The sequence below is a fragment of the Accipiter gentilis genome, chromosome 19, assembly GCF_929443795.1.
Source record: "Accipiter gentilis chromosome 19, bAccGen1.1, whole genome shotgun sequence".
NCBI classification, from domain to species: Eukaryota; Metazoa; Chordata; class Aves; order Accipitriformes; family Accipitridae; genus Astur; species Astur gentilis.
In genome coordinates, this window is record NC_064898.1 from 1,694,408 (window position 1) to 1,720,627 (window position 26,220).

Consider the following 26,220-nt stretch of genomic DNA (forward strand, 5'->3'; position numbering starts at 1 on the left):
GGTTCTCCATATAAATAACTGACTAGGTGGTACAGTTCACAGCTTCCCTGATTCCTATGATATTCCATCTCTGCTGGTAAAGATGAGATACGTAATTTAGTATTAATACATTTCCTAGTAGTGGAAAATGCTGCTCAGGCATTTTTAGAAATGTGATGCAGACACAGTAGCAAGCAAATAAATAAATAAATAGATAGACAGATAAACAAATGAACCTCTATGTTATTAAGCTTCTGCTGTTTGCCAGACTGGTGTCAAACATAAACAGTAATTTGAACTAACTCTGGTTGGAAGCAGAAGTAAAGTGCGTGGATGAAAATCACAGCTAATGGCTGTGTCATACATACAGGTGTCATGCCAACAGCAGACAGCTCTAGACCAGATAATGAGGCTTTTCAAGGCTGGCGGTATGCCACTGAACTCGGCAGATCACTTTAACCCTCTCTTCCAAAGATACAAACACTATATGTAGTTCCTTGTAGGTTACAGTTCTGCACTTCACTAGTCTGTGCCCTAAACTACCGCCCAAGAACCGCACAGAGCCCACAGGAGTATCTTGGGTGCACAGGAGCAGCTCACGGGTGGGAGCAGGCATTCCCCGTGGTTCTGTGCACACCCCAATGTACGGCCCCACGGAAGGGGCTCACCCAAGCTGTGCCTTCCTTTCAGCAGCTGAGCTGCTGGAATGGCTTGAACCTCCGAATCCGTTCTGGGTGCTGCCTGTCGCACAGGTGGCTTCCACCACAGTCCTGTCCTCCACGTGGCATGCTCTGTGTAGCTGGCAGCATCCTCTTAAAAAGACTGTTAAGACTCTGCAAGCTCTCTCGTGAAGGAGAATCGAGGTGTGTTTTGTGTCCTCTGGCTGGCAGAACGGGTAATGGCTAGCTGGCTTAGCTGTGCCCTTGCCGTTGTTGGACAGAAACTTCCTGTGGTGCTTGTGACGCTCTTTACCAAGCTCTCGGAGATGCTTCCCGTGACGAGAGATGTTGGCACATCACCTGACAGCAACGGGAAGAGAGGTGTACGCCTGATGGTAGTTACACAGGGACAGGAGTTGCACTCTTACCCACCCCCAGTATAGAGCTGAGGACTGAGAAGGACAGTAGTCCGCTCCCCTAAGCACAGGACTGTTTTGAGCATCTCCAGTTCTCCCTCTAGAAAGGCAGATTCTTTGAGGGGGGTTACCCCCAAGTGAAGTTCCTTTGCCTGTTATAACCAGGGACAAAACAGGGCTTGAGAAGACAGTGCTGACTTGTTGCAGATGCTTCAGTGCACCTAGCTAGGGGAGGCTAATCTGCTGCTTGTGCTCCTGCCGAGGGGTACCTGGGCAGTTCCTAAGCTGGAGTTGGGCTTCCAGGCGTAGGCAATGAGGTTTCTTCACATTTTGCAGCTAGGAGTGCTCTGTTGCCACGGCCTGGCCAACGTTTGAGGATCGCCACTGCTCCATCCAGATTCCGTATCAAAGACTTCCTTGGTGTCATCTTCCCCAATGGAAGCAGCAGAGCTTCATTTCAAGGCTGGTAAAGTTCCTATGCTTCATTTCGAGGCTGGTAAAGTTCCTATGTGCCAGTTCCCACGTAATTTCCTCATCCCTCCCTTTGTTGCCTGGGAGAAGGTGAACTCTGCTTCAGGAACCCATCTGTAAAGTGGGGAGAATAGTATGTTTCTGGTGCTGAAAAGTGATACGAAGATAAATACGTCAGCGCTGGAAGGAAGCCAACTGGTAAAAACACAATGAGCCTAAGTAAGCCTGACCTAAATCAAAGGGGTTTTCTTTTGTCTTACAATGAAAATGAGTAATTTTGGTGCTATGTTAGTGCAGAAACTTAAAGCTGTGGCTGCTGCATCTTATTAAAAAGAATTACCGGTAAGGATTCATGTTGGGGTGTTTCAAAATGAACACAGCCCAGCAGTGTCACCAGTTGCTGTGCAAATCTTGTCAAAGAAAAAAATGCTAGCCGTGAAAAGAGAAGGACCCCTTGCGAGGTGTGGACGAGGACGTGCCTTGCTCCCCCACCACGCTGTACAGCAGGCGCTTCCTCCTGCAGCTGTCTGATCTCGCCTCCCAGCTAGCAAGTGTCTTGTGGGGAATCTGCTAAGGAATGGTGCAGTGTAACGGAGCAGTGCCGGCTGGGGACCAGACAAATGCACAGCTGAAGGGTTATTTTGGGGGAGAGATGAAGCAACAAGGGTGTGCCCCCTTGACTCATCCTGTGCTGATTAGGAACAGGATACTGAGACATCTTACAAACAGACCAGAAGTGGAAAAGAAGGAAATATAGAATCATAGAATGGTTTGGGTTGGAAGGGACCTTAAAGATCATCTAGTTCCAACCCCCCTGCCATGGGCAGGGACACCTTCCACTAGACCAGGTTGCTCCAAGCCCCGTCCAACCTGGCCTTGAACACTGCCAGGGATGGGGCAGCCACAACCTCCCTGGGCAACTTGTTCGTCACCACCCTCATAGTGAGGAATTTCTTCTTAATATCTAACCTACATCTACCCTCTTTAATTTTAAAGCCATTACCCCTTGTCCTATTGCTACATGCCCTTGTAAAAAGTCCCTCTCCAGCTTGCTTGTGGGCGCCCTTTGGGTACTGGAAGGCTGCAATAAGGTCTCCCTGGAGCCTTCTCTTCTGCAGGCTGAACAACCCCAACTCTATCAGCCTGTCTTCACGGGAGAGGTGCTCCAGCCCCCTGGTCATCTTCATGGCCCTCCTCTGGACCTGCTCCAACAGGTCTGTGTCCTTCTTATGGTGGGGGCCCCAGAGCTGGACGCAGTACTGCAGGTGGGGTCTCAGGAGAGTGGAGTAGAGGGGGAGAATCACCTCCCTTGACCTGCTGGTCACGTTTCTTTTGAGGCAGCCCAGGATATGGTTGGCTTTCTGGGCTGTGAATGCACATTGCTGGCTCATATTCAGTTTTTCATTCCACTAATACGCCCAAGTGCTTCTCCTCAGGGCTGCTTTGAATCCACTCATTGCCCAGCCTGTATTTGTGCTTGGGATTGCCCCAACCCATGTGCAGGACCTTGCACTTGGCCTTGTTGAACTTCTTGAGGTTCGCCCACCTCTCAGCCCTGTCCAGGTCCCTCTGGATGGCATCCCTTCCCTCCAGCGTGTCCACCACACCACACAGCTTGGAGTCATCAGCAAACTTGCTGAGAGTGCACTCAGTCCCACTGTCCATGTCACCGACAAAGATGTTAAACAGCGCTGGTCCCAATGCTGACCCCTGAGGAACGCCACTCGTCACCAGTCTCCACTCAGACATCGAGCCATTGACCACAACTCTGAGTGCGACCATCCAGCCAATTCCTTATCCGCCAAGTGGTCCATCCATCAAATCCATGTTTCTCCAGTTTAGAGACAAGGATGTCTTGTGGGACAGTGTCAAATGCTTTCCACAAGTCCAGGTAGATGACGTCCGTTGCTCTTCCCTTATCCACCAGCGCCATAACCCTGTCGTAGAAGGCCACCAAATTTGTCAGGCACGATTTGTTCTTAGTGAAGCCATGTTGGCTGTCACCAGTCACCTCCTCATTTGCCATGTGCCCTAGCATAGTTTCCAGGAGGATCTGCTCCATGATCTTGCTGGGAACAGAGGTGAGACTGTCTGGCCTGTAGTTCCCCAGGTCTTCCTTTTTTTCCTTTTTAAAAATGGGGGTTATGTTTCCCCTTTTCCAGTCACGGGACTGCCATGACTTCTGAAATAGGATGTATAATATGATATACAATATATAAACACGGGGAATCATCTGTCCCAGCTTGGGTCTTAAAAGTCATACATCTAAGTCTGAGCTAATTACTGTATACTCCATGTGTAGTCAATGGGAAAAAATAGACACCTTCAGAGAGCAGATCCTCTCATTCTAACAAAGATGCTTAAAATGGATCAGATGACACATCTCCTGGATTTCTCTCCACTGACTAGAAAGAGAATATAGGATGACGAATTCAGAATAACCTGTCTAGCATGTAGCTAGGTAGGTTGAATCCTGTTCTTGGAAATGTCTTTATTTTTCTTGCTCTGGTTAGCGAGAGTGTCATTGAAGATCAGTGGTAGAGAGTCTGAGCCAAGAAGAAAGACTGAGCTGCAGTTTCACTCTCCTTTGGTTTGATCTTTTCCTCTGGTAGCAGCCCAGCACACAACAGAGGACCTGTTCTTTTAGCATCGTATTTACAAGGCCCATGGATCTATTCTCATGTTGCATCAGCAGTTACAAGGACAAATTAGCTTTTTTTTTTTCTTTGCCTTTGAGGAGATTTGGCAAGCTCCATGCTCTTTTGAAATCAAAGCAACAAGCTGCTGCATTATTCTAAAAAGCCCTCCCTAAAGCCTATGGACCTCTAATATACAAGTGGGAAAATACAGCCCATAGATCAATTTGCTACAGACCTTAGAAGAAATCTGAAGCAATTGTGATAGGAATCAATAACCTAGAGATCGATACTTTTTTGTGTGTTCCTGTCTCTTAAAAAGCTGAGCTAGGAATTTACTAATGACAAGTCAAATTACTGGCTCGGCCAGTATGTTCCTGGAGGATTAAAATAGTCTGCAATTCCTGCCAGGCCTGCAATGGCTGACAGCGTAACTTCATTAGTATAATGTATTTCTAGGGCAAGAATAATTTGTCCAGAGACACTTAAAATGTTTGGATGAAATCATTTGCCTTGCCTTAGACTGCCATCAGAAATCACGTCTCGGGCCAAGCCTTTGGTCCCTCATCAGGACCTGATCGCCAAGGATGGACGCTGCTCATCTGGCTCGGCGGGCCGTGGGAACCGCGCATCCTTCCCGTGGCTGGCGAGGAGAGGGCAGGAGTGGAGGACCCCACGTCTGTGCGGTGTTTTCCGCTCCGGGCCTCTACAGCGAAGCACCGAGTCTGAAAGCTTACCGCATCGTGCTGCGCTGATCGCTGCCTCGGCTCATGTTTCTTAATTTGTAGGAATACCTCTCCAGTGGCTGGTGTTTCTGGGTGTACCCACAGACACGCTAAACTGGGCAAGTAATGGGAATTCCTAACAATCCGAATCGACGAAAGGCTTGCCGGAGACAGAAAAAAAATACCTCTTTCCAACCCAATCAAAACTAGAAGAACCGAAACCCTGGTGTTACAGAGCCAGGCTGGTGGGACAGGCTCTGCCCTCCCGTGGATCCCCTGCAGCAGCTCCCAGCCCTGGGTGGCAGAGGTCACCGGCTGCCGCCAGCCCTGCCAGATTTGCACTCGCTGACAGCGATGACACGCGTAACAACTCGCTAAAATGCAGGAGTGATTTACTTTAAGCACTTCAGCACCTGCTGTTGCTCATTAAGGGATTATCATGCCCCAGATTGTTCCCGGCAGTCCGGGGTTTACAGTTTTAGCACGCGGCACGCGTGTACCAGTCCCCTCACAGTGGTGGGTTCGTGCACTTACCCTGTCCTCCCCCTGGCACCCCCAGACTCCGTGTTAAGCTCCCACACAGAACTTGAAGCCACACATTTTGGAGGTGGGACGATGAGGAGAAGATTCAACACTTATAGCAACACACACGCTTTTAATGTTAGAGATCAGTATTTGACAGTACTTCATGATTCAGAATAGCTGAGCATTCTCCGTTGTCAGCTTATTTTATCACTATGTGGACATTATTGCAATTAGCATTTCCTGAAAAGGCTGGGAATAATACAGAGGAGGAAGAGAGGTGAACTTGTGCTAAAGCCTCTGCAGAAATCTGGCATTTCTCACTGTCCCCTGGGCTGGCATTCAGTGGGGGAACTTACAGCAGTTTTCATGGCAGATGTTCCAAAAACCTTGGCAAAAATGCCTGTCTCCCTCCTCCTAGTAGTCTCCCCTGCCTACTTAATTGCTTTAATTGCTTGTTCTTTTGTTCTTTGCTATCTGCAGCGCACACTTTCTCACCATAGCATTTCACATTACTGCAAACTTACTCCTCTATCTCGTTTTATTAAAGTTGGTGACCTGCAAGCCTGAGTCATAGGCTAGTTCAATTATTATTTTCTGGCCTGGTAATTTCCCAGCACCATCTGTTTCCTAATGCCAGCGCTGGCCGCAGCGGTGCGTGCTATGTCCTTTTTGAACTGTCTGCCCTCTCTTGTCTCACCATCAAAACTTCAACTGGAAATTACTTGAATTTTACTGCTTGGTACGGCTCTATGGACTAGTTGTCTGGTCTCCGGGAACTATCATTTAGGAGCAGTGTCCATGGCATTTCCGAGGAGGAAAGAAGGAACGGTCTGTGCCCAAAGATACAGAAAATGGAAAAAAGAACATGCTAACACTACAGAGGACAAACAGCACCCTGCTGCTTTCCCAGCTAAAGCTCTGATGATGTGCAAAAAACCCCACCACCACCCAAAAAAAAATAACCCAACCCAAAAGAATCCCCCCTAAAATCTAAACAATGAATTAATGCAATGAAAGACAAAACTGGTCCATACAAGCTATGGTGAGTTATTTTGAAGGCAAGTTCAGCATTTCTATAAAAACATTGTAGTATCAAACTTCATATAAACTTCAATTTAAAACAAGCATTGGTACAAAGCGGGGGGAGAGGAGGAAGGTTACCCTATAAAAGCCTTTGAAAGGTTTAATTAAGAAATACCTTTGAGGGACTATTTTAAATCTAAGATTGTGCTTGGAGGCAAGGAACATACTTCTGCTAGGGAAGAAAGAAAAGAGGCTTCCTGAGGGCATAATTTATTTACTTGCAAAGATAAAGCTTAACAAGTTTAATTGGCTGGTTGAATTCTCATACAAAGAAAAAAGAGAGAGAAGATGTTCTAAAGTAAACGTGCATGCTTTTGGCATTCCTTTTGAGCTGTGGAGTGTAAGTATAGCTGAGGTACTTGCCCAATATATCTGTGCAAAGACTGTCTGACAAACAGCATCCAGTGGATTCCTGGACCCTTAAAAAGAGGGTGCAACAGAAAATAATACAGAATGTGTTGTTAAGGTTTACGTTGAGAGCCAGATTTTCAAAGGACTTTACTGAGTCTTCCCAGAGAGGGAATCTGGCACTGATGCTCTCTGTACATTAAATGGGAAAAGTTAGAAATGGAAGGATGAGATCTGCAGCACTCAGGTGCTAAATGGGGGGAAGCCTAAGCCAGGCAGCCAGTACTCCAGTCATCAGGATGATGACCAGGAACGGTGGAGAGCTCCCGTCAACTCTGCTTTATTTTACTGAAGCCAAGTAGGGAAGCTCTTTCTGGGGAGAGCTTCCGTTTCAGTTATTGGCCACTTGATGATGAAATGCAGCTTAACCAGAAAATTCTGTGCTGTACTCCATTTCAGATCCCTCAAGTGTCTTTGGAACCATTCAGCGTTTTGATAGTTTCTTGTTAATAATTGAGTTTTCCACAGTGCAGAAATAAATGCATCACTGATGTCATTGCATGTACAACTCAACATGCGTGTTTTCCACACTCATCCAGAATTCATTGGTGTTTGACAAACAGAAGAAGCTCTGCTGGAATGGTTAAATAAAATAGGTTGGGGTTTTTTAAATACCACTTTAGGTTATGAAATGTATGTGTGCAAGAAGACTGAGAGTAATCATAATCAAGTGAAAGGAAAAGGTGTCCTTAACAAGGTGTGCCAAAGAGGTTCTGTGTAGTCTTTCCACCCTCTTCCTGGCAAATCCACAGTACTAATATGTACATGTCTGGGAGTGATGCTCTTACCAGCTTAGTTCTTTCTCTTTGTTGTTGCCTATGAAGCATTACTTTAAATAAAACAGGTCACTCTCCCTCTTCTGCATTTTCACTGACCTTAGACACAACCAATATTAAAGAGCCTGAAGTTGTGATTTTGACAGTTTTAACGAAGCAGTGATATCTAAAGTATTCTGTCTATGAGCTGATTAGTTAAGCTGGTGACTCTCTGGAAGGATGAGTTTAGGCTGCTTCAGTGTGTGCAGGAATAGCAGAAGATTTTCTCTCCAGGTATGACACTTATCAAATAAGTCTTTTCTTTTTGTACACAGCTTGTCCTGCAGTTTTAAGCTAAGACTGTGGTGAAAGCACTAAAGGTGCTAATATCATAGTTGCATGCTAAAGTTGCTTCGAGGGACCTGGCTCTTAACTGAGTAGTGGAATCACAAACCTGAGAAATGTAGATGGTTTTTGAGAAAAGCTGCTTGAGTTTTCTGGTAGAAAAGGCAGTAAATCAGAGTCAGCCTAGGGGACATGTGCCGTGTCTAAGATTGCAGCTTCCCTGGAATAAGGACACTGTTTGCTATGAAAAAAAAATTAAACACACTACCAAATGTTGATGCTTATTGTTCTAATATATGGATTTTACTTCCAACAAAAAAGACATGGTAAGAAATCTGTGGGAAATACTTCATACCAAAGGTTTTTGATGACTTTTAATGACTCATTCTATTTATGAGTCTTGGTTTTGTCTTTGAATTTTCAGGTAGAAGGCACCATTTAATCTGCTGAAAGCGCTGTTTTCAGCACAGAGGAATACAGGTATTACTTTCTGTGTGTACCTGTCCCCATCACCATTACCAGTGTTCCCAGTGCAATAGGGCTCGGTGGGGAGTGCACGAGCAGCACGCCTGTCCACTTGGAGGAGGTTGCACCGTATGAGAAAACTTGAGGTTAATACATGACAAACCACAAAAATCTGCGATACCTATAATTTTGTTCTCAGGTGACAGTTATCTAACTGAAAGAGGATTTTCTTGGGTTTGTAGAATAAGGATTTTCTTTCTTTTTGCTGTATTATACCTTTAACTATCAGGTACCTTCCTCAGGAGGGTGAGTGGAAATTGCAGGCAAGCCATACAGCTCTGTGACAACATCCCATTCATCTGAGCTGAGCTCTGGGGAAAACAGTTCTGAAAGGAGAAGTGGTTCAGCTAAGAACAGCTGATTACTTTTAAATTTGCTCTCTAAAGGCCATTAAGTAATCAAATTAGCACCTTTGATTGGGAGGAAAGCTCAGCAAACCTACGTAGAGCCGGGTCAGGGTGTGCACCAGTGAACGCAGGGGCGGGAGCTCTGCATGGCTGGGTGGAAAGTTCCCAGCAGCGGCCATGCCCCTGTCCTTCAGCATAAAGCACTTCATCGGGTGAATATTGAACAGCCCTTGCTCTGGCCCACAGCACCTCCTGAGGTCATCCTGCAGGTCACGACCTAGCCTAGATGTCCGTAATTCAAACGTGAGACAGCTGCTCGTGCCGGCAAGGCTCCGCAATACTCCGGAGGTCCTTACCTTTAAGGCTTCATTTTACTTAGATGATTCTGAATAGGGAATGATGTTATAATTAGGACACTCGGCTGGGCTGTAGGAGACGATGATGATACGGTGACTCAATTTCTCACTTGCCTGTGGGATAACAACTGTTTCCTGTGGGTGTTGTAAGCACTATAATTCTGTCATGTTCTAGAGGTGTCTCCATCTCAACGTGATAGGCATCAGCGGTAAAAACCTGCAAATGAGTCCGTGCCCTCTAACTCAGAAAGATGAAACAAGAAAAATTGAATGAATGGTGGAAATTGTGCATGCTTGCATTTCTTGAACACCAAAAAAATTGGATTATTTGAGTTGCAAAGATGTTATACCCAGATTTCTGCAATGCCTGGTTTCCTACAGGCTGTTTGGGCCGTGGACTGCTTCTGCAGCACAGCAGAGCCCCGACCCTGTTTCTCTGTGACAGCATTTCTGCCAGTCTAGACCAAGTGAGTGAGAGAAATTGTGGCAAGTTAATCGGTATTTTTCATTCTCCCTTCCTGAAGGCTAAACCTCTTCTCTGTAGACAGAAAGACCTTCCAATGGGTAAAACGGGCCAGTCCACTTTTGCAAGCAAAAGGGCAGCCACCGGTGGAAATCTCTCCTCTCTTCTGCAGCATACAGCGGGCATAATTTTGAATAAATGGTTTCAAAATTTGTCACGTTCTGCTTCAGAAATTGATGGAGGAAGAAGACCTTTTGTCTTCTTTTTTTTTTTTTTTTTTTTTTTCTGGCATGAGAATTGGACAAAATCTGCTGTTTTGTCCTAGCTGAAATGGGTACAGAACATCTATTATGACTGAATCATTGCCAAACAGCTTTGGGTTAGATAGATAAGCCTGAATAAAACTGTTGACCGTACTGGGAATATTGTCGGTTTCCTCTTCATGACTGGCTCCCTGCTCTGCCTTTCCCCATAACTTTTCAAGGAAAAAGATGGGATATTTGGTTCAAATTTCAGATTCCGTGCAGGTAGATGCAGTGAAAGAAGCCTCTTCTTGTTGCCCAATGTGACAAACACAAAAAATTAAAATACAGAATATTTATATGTTAAAACTGATCAGGAGCAAATGGGAAGGGGTGATAATAACATGCAAAGTGACTTTACTTTGTAAGTGGTTCTTTCTTGAAGAACTTAAAGTAAGACTTTATGCCTTGTAGCTTAGCTATAGTTAATTTCACTTTAAATTCTGCAGGCTTCTCAAGCTAAGCACAGAGATCCACCCACAAGAAACAGCTTGCAGACTCAGACCTTTAGCTGGAAGAGTTAGCTGACTTATGTCAATCAGCTTGCCAGTATATAGTCTCCCTACTCTCTTCTTAAAATAGCAGTAGCTAGTTGAAAATTTATTTTCATGGGGGTGGGGAGGTGATAGGAATAATAAAATGAATTCATAAGCCTAGCTGTGCACCATGAAATATATCTCTTGATTCTTATGTGCATTAGCCATTCACATATGGTGTATGGCTGCAGAGTTCACAGTAAGTGCCATTCAAATGGATTTTGACATTTAAAGGTCAAGTAGCACCAACAGTCATTGAGAGAGCGTGATCAAAAAAAAAAAAGATACGTAAAAGTGAGCTCAGAAGGAGAAATTAAGAGAATGATACTGTGATAGCTTGCCATTTTGCTTGTAAGTTGTTTTGAAGATCAGTAGGGAAAGTTTGTCTCACCACTAACTATGAAACGTAGTTCTAGAAGTGGCATATAAAGATAAACCTCTTGCTGAAAAATGACCACAGCACCTATGCCCTAGAGATCAAACAGTCAAGGCACTTTGAAAAGCAGAGCAAACAACAAAAATAATATGACACTGTTCGGCTTTTGCTGCCTTCTGCTGCTTTCTTCAAAGAGCTGGCAATTGAACTAACCTTGCCTGTGGTCCATGCTTTCCCCCATCTCTTTGCTTCTCTTTTTTTCTTTGATTTTTTTTTTTTTTCCCATCAAACGGACAAAGGGGTAGTTTTAGGAGAATGTGGTTATTAAGCAAGGAGAACCAACTGAGTTTTAAAGGGTCTCTTATTCGGCTTAAAACTCACTGAGTTGTTCTGGCAGAGGGGACTGGATATGCACACAGTGCTGTCATTTGCACAATGTAAGGGAAATGAAACATTTTTTTCTAAGCTCTTGTTGTTATGGCACTTTTATAATAGCCACAGTCAGAGCAAAAACCTTCAGGAAGAAATGTAAACATTTTTCTAAATTTGTTCTGTTGCATAAGAACTGAAAGGTGAAACCAACTTTTCCCTCATTCCAGAACAAAAATAGACCAAAAGTACAAGGAGGAGATTAAACTCTAAACTTCTCTTGAAGTCCATTAGTGTGGTTTCTCAGCTTCGCACTCTCCATGTTTTTATGTCTGTAAGTCACTATTTGACATCTACTTTTCCACACCATCCAGCTCACCTGAGAAGCTGCCTTTGACACGTGTTGTTAAAATGAATCTTTAAGCTGGATTTTTAAAAGGATGACATTTAGCTACATGGGAAGGAAAATGGCATGACTGTCATGATAGTGCGCACTCTTTCTCCCCCAGCTTTTGGAAGGATGAAAGGAGAGGCCTGTCTTCTCTCAAGGCATTTTCAAACTTCCAGCAATGAGTTAGCAGGAAATGTATCCCAGCGAGCAAAACACCGTGACTGCCACTGCAGAGTTCCTTACAGAACTGCCATGTAAATCAGCAGGGCTGGTTTGAAACTTCACCATGTGCTGGCAGGGAAAAGAGACAATGCACCTTAAATAACTTCCAATAGGTAAGATTTCTAAAAAAAAAAAAAAAAAAAAAAAATCACAGTGAAAGGTCTCTGACTGATAGATTATGATTTGTCACTGCACTATGGAGCAGGTAAAAGGAAGGATAAAGTAAAGCTCTTTTCCAACCTAAATGATTCTATGATTTTCAAACTTGTAGTTGATATGGCTGTTATTTTTACGAGGTTTCTAAATGCTTGTTTTACAATCCCATATTTAATGCAGAATAATGCAAAGAGTAAAGAGCAAACATTACAGATGAATGTTTCAATGTTAGTGTCTGCTTTGTAAAAGACAGAAGAGGAAGCAATATATTTAACTTGGTTTCACTTGAAAAATTTGGGTCATGCCGAGTAGGAGAAAAAAGCAGTAAAATACATGGAAGCAAAGTAAAAAGGAAGCAACAAGCAATTCTTCTAGAGGGTAAATATTTGCCTTTTTATTTTTTTTAAACAGCGGACTCACTTTGTTTTCTCATGCACTTCCTCAATTTTAAGACCTATGCCTATATGAATTAAAGAAATTATTATCAATAACTAGTTAATCCAAATGTTGTAATGTACAACTTCTATGAACATTAGTTTTCAAGGAACGTAACAGTTTTGTCTATGAACTCCTCCACTGTGGCACAAAGCCAGGGCATGTGAAGTGAAATGGAACTGTGTTCCTTGGGAAGAACTCATGCTGCTTTCCTCCTACCAGAAGAAGCCAAGATGGTGAGTGCTGTTGTTAATGTATTAAGCAACTACTGCAACACAGCTTGCTTTCAAAGGGAATATAGATTCTTCTAATTATTTTAACTAGAGAACCAAATGAAGTTATTACCACGACAGCTGTTTGATCTTCTGAAGCAAATAAAGGGGGAAAATGATGTTATATTAATTCTTGAGACACTATCTGGTTATACAAGGTATAGTTGAGATTGAGATGGGATTTCTCAGGCACTCTGAACTCCTTCTAGGATGCTTTACAATATTGTACACCCTACCTAAAAATACTTTCCGGTGCTTAACTGATATTTTTTTCCTATAGTTATACTGCAAAAACACTTCAAAGCAATGAAAGGACTCATAAGAGGCATCTAATGCCTGGACATCCAGCACCACCAGCCCATGTCATGGCACGGAGGTATTCCTGACAGATGTGGGTCCTTCAGGGCCTCTGTCTCAGTCGTTCTTCTTCACTGCCGAGTGTCTGTACACCAGGTGTATGACATGCACAAGAAGAGGAACTTGGCGAGTGTATAACCCGCCCCTTGTCAGGAGTAATTTTTCTGAGTCTCATAATAGCCTGGGTCATTGGTCTTCCGAGTGCTGCTTGTGTGGCTATACGTGTCATTACAAAGGCACCGAGTGGATCTGTCGTAGATGCTTTCTAAGACTAAGTCCCTTGGCACCCTGCTACGAGTTACCTGGAGGTACTCCCAGAAGCCACTCTGACAGTTGTATATTTATGTGTGTGCAGTGCTTTGCTCTCCAGAAACCGGGGCCAGACTTCTGTCTGAGGATTTGCAATCACCTTCTTTAACAAGCTGCAACACAGACTAGAATACGTCTCTTGGAAATTTAGTAGAAACGACCGTGCAGAAGCCTCCAAGGGAAATTTTTCACTCATCACAGCTTCCAAAGGAGCTACATGCCAACCAGACAGGCAGTGCAAGACTACAGCAAGTCACTAGCAATACCCTAGTCAAAGAAATGTGGATAACTTACAATGCCACTTCATGAGACTCGAACCAGATTTGACTTAAGTGACCTTTTGTTTTCCATCCAAGAACAAGCAGAAATAATCAAATTTAAAGGTGCTTTGAGCACTGGTGTGGGCTGTCAGTTGTCCTGAGGATCTTGCTGGGGACCTTGGCAGGGCTGGTTTATAGGCGGTCTTTTCTTCTTTACCCACGTGCCTGTCTTCACTTTCCCATCAGCTCAGCCAGCCAGCCTGCAGCTGAGCAATGTGGGAATACAGAAAGAAGAGGAAAGCAGTTGCAGCTAAAAAGATGGTAAGTTACTCTTTCCTCTGGTGGTGGGTGAGTGCAGGTTGCACTGATCAGTTCTTCATGGCAGAATCCCACTTTCCTCAATGACTGTCTTAACTTCAGCCCTCGCCCCTGCCTTTCACAGGCAGCTCTTAAAGCGTGCAGAAGCACAAAGCAGAATCTTCTCGTTTCTCCGTATTTGCAAGTTGAGCTTTACTAAGACAGACATTTTCATGAATGAAGGCACTCTGTCACTGCAACATGGCATAGTTGCCAGGGTTATGCCGAAATCTGACTGGTCAGGATCTGTCGGTTGTGGGTTTTTTTGCGATTGTAAGCAGAGATGCACCATACTCATCACTGGGGCTGGGCAGGGATCAATGTATGGTTCAGAATATGGAGGGAATGATACTTCATGCTGATGCAAGGTCTGCTCATCACTCAAAGGCCAATATCTTGCTGGTCTCAATCTAGTGGTTCCCAACTCTTGCCAATGTGAGCAAGGGAGGAGAAAGTCTGCTTGGGACATACATCTGGAAAGAGTGAAGGGGAAAAAAAGGAAGAAAAAATCTGTGTGTACATGTACAAGAAGAGTGGAGGGGTTCTGGATCAACTACATCAATATGCTGTCAGATTTCCTGCTGCCAGGCTGTAGTGACCTGTACTATGATCACTGAACAAAGAAGGTAACTATTTTGTTATGCTATAGACTTTTCTTGACTAAATCCTGTTACATGAAATCATGTTTCAAATATTACTTTGGTGAACTCCAGAAATCTTAGAAAGCGCTAGAAAATCTGGGTTTGGGTTGTGGTTGTTGGTTGTGGGGTTTTTTTCCCATGTTAGGAAATTATCCACTTATCAGCCTATAAGAGACATGATCCCTCCTTAAGTTGGGAGAATAGTCTTAAGATTCCCTCTCAAGACAAGAAAGAGAGACAGTTGCTCCTAGAAACTGATCCCGTTTTGGAGGCAAGTGCATTTTCACTAAAATTCCCCTCTCACCTTTGAGAAAACTCAGTTGAGTGCCTAAAATTAATGGTCATAAACCTGTGTAGGGATGGGTGGAATTAAAGGGTATATGGAAGGTAAAAGACACAGGTGAAGTAAGGGCTGTGTAACTGCCTGGCATGAAAGGACATGTTTTGTGGGGATAGCTGGTTAATGGTTATTTAGCATAAAAAACAAGGGTGAGAGACATGAGAAGTAATAAACCACACCCAGATACACAAACTGTGAGGACAGGAGATAACAGAGACAATCCTGAAGACCAGAGCGCGGAGATCACTGATGGACAGGCCACTGAAGGAGCCGCTCAAGGCCTTGAGGAGTTTCAACCAGGACTTTGTAACTGGGATGAAGGGGTGGGGAACGTGTTTACCATGGGTCTCGTGGGAAAGAGCTAACTTGTTTGGGGATATCTGAGGAGGCTTGTGGGATTGTGTAAAACTTTTTATGGGATGCTTGAAGAGAATTCTGGAAAAGTGTAAAATGTATGATGGGTTTTTTAAGAGAAGGGGAAAAGGTGAGGAAAGGAGGGACCACGATAGATTTGGAAGGAACAAGTGTGTGAAAATGGAGAGGAGAGGTGGATAATAGGGGCCAGCTATGTATAAATAAGTTGTTGGTCATATCCTTGCCTGGACAAACCCAGCAGCTGATCACTGCAGTCTGTCCTGTCTTCTTATTAAACACTATTCATTACTGTTTTCCTGGCAGAGGGTGCTCTCTATTCTGTTTTTGTATGTTTGTGTGTGTGAGATACAAGGGAACTACGAGCCAGAACGGGGTGAGAAGTGTGGGAGCCAGCTACTAGAAAGACCATAGGTCTGGGGACCAGGCACTGGGAGCCTGGGGATCGGAGAGGTGGTTACTGGAGGGACCATAGGTCCAGATTTGTCTCTGTGTGAGTCTGGGTGTGAGCTCTGGTGGCAAACTTTGAGCCTGAGCCACTAGGCTAACCGTAGCTGGCAGGTAAGAACAGGATCAGACCTTTGGTCTACAGGCAGGCAAGCCACGGGAATGGACTCGTACAGCACAAGGGTTCTCAGAAGGTGGGATAACGTTCTGCACAGGTTAGACTTGTCTCCACCAGAGTTTGTGCTATGCGCGGGGTATGCACAGCAAGGACTACAACCATACGCTCTAGTGTAGTGTATAGTTTGCTCTGAATTATCTAACAACGGGAAATCAGTCAAAGTGAAATAAACGAAAGGTAACAAAACCACACAGTCTCTGTCCTGAGGCTTGAGCTAGGCACAAAAATGTAAGCATCAGTAAGAGGTTACAAGATCACTTAATTCTGCTGCTTCTGGTGCTGCCAGCAGTTCTCATCATTTGAAAATGCCTCACCAGTGTCTCTCAAGGACCTTCCTTCTCCCTTTGTTCTCCTCAGGAAATACCTCTTCTCACTAACCTTTAAAAGGTCTTATATCTTTCACCAGTGTTTTGAAGCACTGTAGAACACAGTTTGAAATATGTGTATATATAGAGAGAGAGTTTATCAGGGTAAAGCAAATTTTGCAATTTGCTAAAGTAAATTCTTAAGCACTATCATATAAATGTGTTACGTTAAATGTCTGGCTATCTGGGCAGGGTAAAATACTACACATTTTATTTTACTCAGTTTATATATGGCATTACCAACCTAAATATAAACTGAGAGCCAGAATTAAAAATGTATTGAATTTTCATTAGAGTAATGACAACTGTGTGCCTAAGTTAATCTTAAGTGTAAATTACTGTTCAGGTAACCTTTTTCTTTTTTCCAGTTGAGGTTTATCTAAGTTAAGGAGCTCAGGATTTGTTTCTTGACATCTTTTAATATACTGAGTGAGAATTAACTGTGTGGGTTTCCATCACCTTGATTACCCTTGCCATCAGCAGGAGAAACTGTGCTGCAAGTAATAAAGGCAATAATAAGACCATTTCCTTTTTTCTTAATTTCAGGCAGAGCGCTGTCAGTTTGCGGAGAAGTAAAATTCATGCTGATAAGAAGATTAAAGGCTGTTTAGAGTATCATCATTTGTGGTCCATGGAGAACTTGAAAGCCATATATTCTACTGGTGATACCTGCAGGATAAAAATACTAGTAACGTCTTGTTTTCCTGAAATGGTTGTAGCTACTCATGCCTACAGGCAGTAAATAAAGCTAAGTGTCACAAAGGAGAACAGACATCAGGCTCGCAAATAAGAATGTCTGCTTTTGGTATGAAAATGCCTGATCTAAGAAGCTTGAAATTTCAAAAAATAATTGAGAAGATTTGTTCAGCCCTGCATTTCCACCTGAAGTGAAATAACTTTACACAGCTGGCTTGTCAAAGCAAAATAGCGTGTTTGAAGCTAAACTGAAGAAATGTATCATCTGAGTTACTGACCTTCTATTAGTCGAAAATACTTATCGCATGGGGAGCACCAGGGGTTATTTATTAGACTCACCAGTTTCATTCAGACATTACTCAGTGGTAAGTAGAGTGCAGCCCTGCAGGTTTGCAATGCTTCCAAGAACCATCTGAATGAAAATCTCTTTTTATTGTCCCTTTTTTTTTTCTTTAATCTATGAACAATTCAGTTCATTTAGGGTTGAACATAATTTGATTTAGGGATTTAAAAGAACCTCAGGAACCTTATGAAGTTCAACAAAACAAATGCAATCTCCAACCTCTAGAACAGGAAAAACCCCAGGCATCAACACAGGCTGGGAACCAACAACTGGAAAGCAGCTTTGCAGAGAAGGATGGAGGGGCTCTGCTGGACAAGTTGACCGAGACCCAGCAATGCACCCCTGCGTCAAAGAAGGCCAGCAGCCTCCTGGGCTGCATCGGCATGCATGTCCAGGGAAGAAATTCTTCCTGTCAATTTGGCACTTGTGAAACTGTATCTAGAGCGCCGTGTCTAGTTTGGGCTCCCCAGTACAAGAAGGACATGGACGTACTGGCTTTGGAGACAAGAGGAATACTGTAGGGTGGAATCCATCTCACTTTCCTTGCCTTGAAAGTCAGTGTGGTATTCAGGTGCCCACCATGTTTTTTATACGAAGCTTACCTAGTTCTCTTTAAAGAGGGATTTCTAGCTGCTAGGGTTCGGGCTTTTTGAAGGAAACCCAGTGCTCTACCTAGTTTGATTTATCTTGAAGAACTGATCATATTAGAAATTACATTCATCATCAATGTGCCAGCTCGTACTGAAGCTCAGAATTTCTTGCTGTCGTCACTGTTTTGTGTCCTTTGCTTTGGCCGATTCATTGCACACCGGCAATCTGTTTACTATCACCGAGTCCTCCTTCAGTTCTAACAGCTGTTGTCCTGTTTCCTCCATTAACTTCTATTCTGGACTTAGCTTTTCAACTTCTCTAAATAGGGATAGTGCCATTTGATTACAAAAGCTATGGGATTACAGTGAAGGTGGACTAGCTAGGCTTTTTTCCTTCCTCTTCCATTCACTGCTGAAGACTTTCACACACCAGTTACGTGTGCGAAGACTCTGACATTTCCATGAGCTAATCAGAATATGCATAAGGACACTCAGAGGATTTTCTTCCCTTTACAAATGTTTCGGTGACAGCCACATTGGGGTGTTTTATTCCAGAACACAGAAAAAAGTACCTGAAAAAGTAGTTTGTTTCCCGTACTCTGAAATGTTATAATAATTATTTTATGTTTAAATATATTCAAGAGGAATTCTTGCTGTTGTAGGGTGAAGTCAGTTGTTAATTATTTACATTTTCTCCTTTATTCAGCTATTCTTTCTACATAATTAAAAATTCCTTCCCATCCAACAAGAAGTCTGCGTTCCAGCTGAGTTTGAGTCTCCTAGAGGGGAAAGGGTTTTTTTGTTATTGCTGGTTTTTAGTCATCCCCTGCTGACATCCTGTCGTCCAGTCAAAACAGAATGAATTTGCAAAAGGCTTCCAGCAGCAGAAAAGCCTCTGAAGCTTTGCTGTAAAATAATGCGTACAATGTACTGGAAAACAATTGAGCTCACAGTGCTGGAATATAAACTCATAGTAACAAACCACTCACTAATAAGTTTGACACACTAAGTCCAGTATTGATTTGAAACAATTTCATATAGTTGTTGTGCATTGTCAAAGTGGGAAGTGGATGTAATAAAGAGGCTAACACATTTAACTTATAAAAGTGTATACAGTGAAGCAAATAATCACACAGAAGTTTTAAATGACTGATAAATATTTGGTCAGATTTCATCTTACTGTGGCAAAAGCCTCACCTGTTTTCTCTGAGAATATTGTGATATGCCTAAGAGCAATCAGGTATCTAAAGTGACTTAGTATCCAAATCAAGAATTTTTGAAAAAAAAAAAATTACATTTCCTAATTAGTTTAACTTACTAGATTGCCTGTGGACTGTCAGTGTTGATGCGAGGAATTGGCAGTTTCATGCACAAGTAGATACAGATTCTTCTAGACGTCACCGAAATGGAATCTGAAAATAGTCTACAAATATGTACAGTGTTGTCCCTACTGAATCCTGTGGAAATCAGAAAAGCACAGAAGACAATCTAGATTCTGGTTGGAATGCAGGATGGAAGGCTAATCTGAACATTACTTGCGTTTTAAAATCAGTTTAATTAAATTCATGAACGCAGCTGAATGGACACACTTTTCTTTTCTTTAGTATATAAATAAGGCAGTACTGCAACACCAGTCAGAAAAGTAATGTGGGAGTCATATACATACAGTGTGCTTATGCATCTATCATGTTCCAGGGAATGTGGATCCAATACCACTGAGTAAATCTATTCCTTGTGACATTTTGATGGGGTTTTTTTGGGATCTTTTCTTGCTGCAATATTATAGAACATAGTCAGAGATATCAAGATGTATTTTGATGTCTCCTACGTGGAGTCCCTATCAGAAAACAGCATCAGCTGGATGTTCTCAAATAGCTGCTTGTGAATGGGCTGCCAATCTGAGATAGCAGAAGGGACATACTCTCTATTGTCTTATGTATTATTATGAGCCATTTTATTAAAATGAAAAGTTTGTTGTCCAGCTTATTCTGTATTACCTTTCTGTCCTTCTGTCTTCTTCCTGCTTTGCAAAGCTTTTTACAATCTTCTCATCCTTTTTTAAAGATTTGTGTGAAGAATATGCTCTATACAATACTGTTGTGCTGAAAGTTTTACTAAAAAATTAAGATTTTTGTGGTTTATGATCAATTCAGACAACCAACCTGTTACACTAAATATTAATTTTAAATTGTTTTATACAACCAAAACATTTGGAATACACAAATGCTTCCAAATATTAATTAGTTATCAAATTATTTTTCTGTCCCTCTTAGACTGTAAGCTCAGAAGCGTCTGTTACAGAGCCAAACATGTTTAGGGTATTAGACAAAAGCAACAGGCCAAATTCAGACAGATGATGCTCAGCCAGATTGTTGTGTATGGCTCAGTAAGTTTCTACTGTCTAATACTTAAAATATATTGTTTAACAATGCTACGCTATTCATTTCTTTACAGATCTTCCTTTTCAGATGTGAAATTGTTCTTTTCTCTGATGGGACCACATAAGCATAGATCTGAGTTATTGGGAAACAAAGCTAAGCTTTTGTTAAGGAAAACCACAATGAAGGAATGCATGTTAATGATTAAGAAATGCAGGGGTTCTGCTAATCTAAATTACAGCTTGTTATCCAAACTTGATAAATTACACAAGAAGTTGTATCTTGATCCACCTAATTTACTCTACCTTTTTGCAATGCTGGATTAATCTGAGATGTAGATATTTTGCTAGTGTCACATCTGGTCACACAAGGTGGGAGGTTGAATACCATCACATACAACTTAAATCCTCATTACCCTATTTTATTCGGGACTGCCATAGCCCCTGAAACTGTTGAATAACACAGTAAAGAAATCAAAGGTTTTTTTGGTTTTTGGGGGTTTTGGGGGGTGTATTTGCTATAGTGAAAGTCTGGCATGAACAAGCAACTATTTAAATTATTTTTTTAAATTATTGTGCTCGGTTTGGCTGGGGTAGAGTTAATTTTCTTCATAGTAGCTGGCAAGGAGCTATGTTTTGGATTTGTGCTGGAAACTGTTGATAATTCAGGGACGTTTTGGTTCCTGCTGAGCAGGGCTTACACAGAGCCAAGGGCTTTCCTCTTTCTCCCCCACCCCACCAGTGAGCAGGCTGGGGGGCACAAGGAGTTGGGGGGGGGACACAGCCGGGACAGCTGACCCCGACTGACCCCAGGGATATTCCAGACCATAGGACACCATGCTCAGTACATAAAGCTGGGGGAAGAAGGAAGGAGGGATGTTCGGAATGATGGCGTTTGTCTTCCCAAGCCACGGCTACATGTGACGGAGCCCTGCTGTCCTGGAGATGGCCGAACACCCGCCTGCCCGTGGGAAGTGGGGAGTGAATTCCTGGTTTTGCTTTGCTTGCATGCGCGGCTTTTGCTTTACCTATTAAATTGTCTTTATCTCAGCCCACGAGTTTTCTCACTTTTACCCTTCCGATTCTCTCCCCCATCCCACCGGAGGGGAGTGAATGAGTGGCTGGGTGGCCCTTAGTTGCCAGCTGGAGTTAAACCATGACAGTTATTCAAGCACAGCTTAATTTATCTGAGATTTAATCTATGAAAACCACAATTTTCAAACAGTTCAGAATAGCATGGAAGTTCACAAGTTGCTACGTAATATGTAATCATTTTTGCCTTAAAACTGATTTCTCTAAATCTTGTTTTCTATAAATACTGCTTGATCTAATGGAACTTATTTTAGAGCTCTACTGGAACAAATCAATTACCTCTTGAAACTTTTTCCAGTATCTAGCATAATAAAAACATCAATTTTAGTTTCTAAAATAGATCATTTTGTATAGTGCTCTAATAGTTTCTGAAGATTTCTGAAGTAACTATAGCAGAGCTTCCCTTTATAAAACAAATGATTTTTACTCTCTGGTGAAGCCTTGTTCTGCTAAAATAGTCAATTTGATAATAAAAGCTTCTATTAGGAAATAAATTCTCAGTAACTTTGAAATATGTGAATTAAATGTGCTCCGTAAGGACTTGATTCACAAGACTTTTACCTAATTGGTAAAACGTGAACAATTAGGACATGCATTTAATAAGATTACAGTTCTCCTGAACCTGAAGGATTTTTTAAAATTGTTTTTATTTCATTTTTCTTATATAACTCTGAAGTACAGTCTCAAAGAACAGTCAGTTGTGGTTTTGCACCTGTGGTGTGCAGTTAAAACCATCTTGGTACTTTTTTTCTGTGATCTACCCCATCTCTGTGAGTTCCTTTACTATGCTGCTTGTTTTCTCACAGGTCACAATGGTTTTTCTTTAGTCACTTTTCTCCTGTCATTGAGTATGTGGAGGACAGCAAGAAATTCTGATCCCAGCAACCCCTTATTCAGCTGCTTTTTGAACACCGAGCCACCTAAAGCTGACTAACATCCTTTCTCTTTGGCCTGCGATGCTTTCCGTACAGATCCATAATGCCCTATGCCTTTGCATGTCTGGAAGCATCAGCCTTCACGAGGCAAAGTACCCCAGCACGGCTCATACCTAAAACCTACAGAGGTCTAGACACTTAGGATGAAATTCATTTCACCTAACTTTGCAGCCTGTTTTGATGTCCCTCATTCCCCATGGGCCCTTCATGGGAAGCACAGGCACCTGTGAAAGGGTTCAGATGCCTAGAGCACAAACAACTTTTTAAGCTTCCACCTTCTTTAGAACTACTCTTCTTAGGTCTCTAGAGGATGTGTTCCTACAGCTTTGAATGAAGTCAAGGGAGGATCTCCCAACACCAAGCTCACACCTTTTTGTGCTTCTCACACCTACTTGTATGAATAAATTAATTTTTTTACTTCTCAAAACAAGAGATAAAATGTTGCCTCTTATAATTACACAATTCGTGAAGCTGAAACCTAGACCCATGTTGTTTAAGCAGTTGATTCCAAGCGACGTGACCGATACTAAAGGGGAGATGCAGACAATCGGAATTAATTTAGAGCAAGCCATTGACCTTGATTTCTTTGAAATTGTCTTTCTTGTTAAAAGTCAGCCTTAGCCTGTGATAACAGGAGATGGCAAAATAATTTTTAAATGCGTTTATTTTTAATACTAGAGAGAGACTGTCAGAGAGAGACTGTCAAACAAAGAGTTTTATATGGCGGTAGTTGAATGTCTGAGGAGAAGCAATAAGATTCATATTGCCATTTTTCACAGGTGACTTGTTTATATTTTTTCAGAGACTTATTAGGCTCTCTGAATGGTTAATGGGGAATTGTGTATTCTTAATCTGTTCTCAAGGGGTACTTCATAACTACCAGATATCTTAGTCCCCCAGTTGTCTTCTGGGTCTTGGCTCCCTAATCATCAATACTGTATACATTGGTTCAGCAGGAAGCACTCATTTAGACTGAAACGTTTAGTTCCCCACAAAACAAAATCTAGATGCAGTTCTGGGGATAATTCAGTCCAAAACCCATTCTCCAAAGATGTATATATGAGCCTGCACGAGTTCTAACTCCTGCATTACATTCTTCCAACCCACTCTCAGCAGCCTTTGAAGCCTCAGGCAACCTTACGTGTCTCCCCCAGACAGGTAATACGTGCCTTCTGTTTCATGCTATAAAAATATTGCTCTTGATTGATAGACTGAAATAAGATCCTTATTTTTTTTTGTCAGAAAATTTCGACTAGAAAATACAAGATATTAAAACCCTCTTATATGTCTAAGCAACTGGGACAGCACATAGGTCCCTGAGGAGGAAGCCTTGGGCTAGTGTGGATGCAGCCAGCTTATTTTGAGTGGGGGAACCCCCAGTTCAGGCAGGAGCCATTCTGCACTATGTAGCGTGGGGCCAGGGATCTCCCTGTAGTGAATGCATTTAGCGATGTTGGTACAGCCAAAGAAACTAAGCTTTACCAATTATTCAGGCAGCTGATGGCAAACTCGCAATTGTGTTAGTGGCAACAAACTACAAGCAGCAGAACTCTCCCCCTATACCACCTCCTGCACAAAATATGCATGTTTTGGTCCCACGCATATTCCGTCTAAGATTTTTGTACCTTGCCGAGGTATCCAAACACCTTAATGTGTATCATTCCACAAAAATGTTTAGACAAGGCTAAATACCTGTCTTTGGCATATACCTCTGCGTATACATTACTTTACTAATGCAAATAATCAGCTTCATTGGGTCTCAGAGATTAATCATGTACTTTGGTGGTTTTTTTTAGGTCCCAAACTGTGTTCCCATTAGGTCCCAAACTGTGTTCAGAGTTTAAGTGAGCAAGACAACTTTGGGCCTGCTCCACCGTGACCTCTCAATAAAAATATCTGCAGTCCCGTGAGTTCAAAGACCATTAGTCAGCCCCGTGGGTACATTATACTTATCTATAATAAAATGGATGCCTTTTTGATTTGGGGAAACAGTGTCCAGTCATAAACTATATTTTGTTATATCCACCCGCAGCTTTTCTTCACATGCCAAAGGTCTACCGCTCCTGCAGCCCTTGAAATGATTAAGAATTTTGCCACTGTTAGCAATGCACTAAATCAAGATGAGATTTTCTTTAATACAAATGTGTAAACACAAGATGAGCAGCTAAACACAGCTTTTCAGCTCTGCAAACTTGGCTGGGCTTTAGTGAAGCTGAGTTCTTTCATGAGAGCTATTCTCACAGTTGTGAGCAGTACACGTAATCATTCCTTATGTAATTACACTTTTTTTCTTCATTCCCTAGCACTTTCTTAAAACTATTAGGCATACACAGTATTTTCTGTTATTTCTAAACAAAGTAAAATTCCATGATTCTTACTGGTTAATTAAAGGAAGAGATTTAAGTGAGTACCTAAGTTTATCGATTTCTAGGGGTTTTAAGCATACATTTCAATTAGCATATAGGTAAATATGCTGCTAAATCATAATTCTGGTTTGTTTGATAAGAATTGCGTTATCTGTCCTGTATTAGTCAGTCTAGGTCACCCACGCTCAGCTCTCCTTTTGGATGTCTTCTTCATCTCACCCCTCTAATGTTTGTTCTCTATTTGTTTTTTAGAGCTTTAGAAACTGCTTCTTTGTTTACTTTTAGAAAACAAACCTTTTCATGATACAGATTCCCCACCTAAGCGGTCCTTCCATCACTGGGGATGGTGCTTCAAGTCTAAAGGGAATTGACTTGATTTTTTTATAATTATCGTGATCAGCAGCAATATTAATTTGCAAACATCTTCAGTCTGATGATACCTTTTTGCAGCTGTGGTCAAGATAAAACATGAAACATTAGACATGAACATAAAACATATCTCCTCACCTCTCTTTCAAAACCAATTTTAGAAAGAAAACATTCAGAAAAGTTCTTTAGAAGAAACTTCATAGCAATCTGTAACGCAATCTGCAGAGAAACCCCTCTGGTCCTTGCAATTTCATAACCAAGGACCGTAACAACAATCCTTAGGGGTGGATCAGGGACTTTCTTTCCTTTCCTACTTAGTTTTCATTTTGCCTTTTGGGGTAAAATGAGACAGTATTTAGACCTGTCATCACTGTTCTTTGTTTTATTGTATGATGACCTGTGTCTGCCCAGAAGGCAGCAGAGACCCTTTGAGCCTACCATCAAGGATGCAGAGGAACCCTGCACTGCCATATTCTACCTGGATGATAGAAGCAAGAGAAACAATTAGACAATGCCTGAGAACCCCAGAGGCACAGCAGGGTGATGGACAAGCTGAAGGATTAAAGCTTTATGAGGATCCATGGTAGAAACTAAGCTGAGAAGGTGCTGTTTGTCATCACTTGAGACAGACCTGATACCATATCGTATGGAGTCCTTTAACTCAGAACTGTGTCATCGGAAGGGTAAGGGGTTTGCCTTCCACCAGTCATGGCAAGACACAACTATGTTCCCTCTGCTAAAGCCTGGGTATTTTGTCTCAATAGGGTTTCCAGAGCACTTAGTAGGGAGAGGCAGAGATGAATGTGCACACCCCCCTTTTTCCCGTTACCACACAGTTCTAATTTCCACAGACTACTGGTCTGATTAACAGCTAATGCCAATTTCCAATTGCTAGTATAATAGAATGGTTTATTTTTAAAATGCCTTAATACTCTACACATAACCTAATAATTGCAAGAGTAAGAACTGCCTGATTAAAATCTAAACTGGGACTAAGAAGAAAAATGATATCTTATACCCAGTGGCCAATTACATTCCCCCTCAGCTTTTAAGGATTATTTATATGCCATTTTG

General features: G+C 42.3%; 2 protein-coding genes across 3 annotated transcripts in view; both read left to right on the forward strand.

The window, feature by feature from the left end:
• CCDC169 (coiled-coil domain containing 169) overlaps positions 1-19,977 on the forward strand; it is a 45,658-nt gene extending 25,681 nt beyond the window's left edge. Inside the window, exon 8 of one of the 2 annotated variants that reach the window (XM_049822770.1) lies at positions 16,925-19,977. In XM_049822770.1, the coding sequence (XP_049678727.1) occupies positions 16,925-17,120 (196 nt within the window). In that variant the 3' untranslated portion in view covers positions 17,121-19,977. Of the gene's footprint in view, positions 1-11,785; positions 11,969-16,924 lie in introns of those variants that run through there. The other variant, XM_049822772.1, reaches the window with a different exon arrangement.
• SPART (spartin) overlaps positions 1-26,220 on the forward strand; it is a 338,589-nt gene that overhangs the window by 45,830 nt on the left and 266,539 nt on the right. The gene's annotated exons all lie outside the window — the stretch shown is intronic.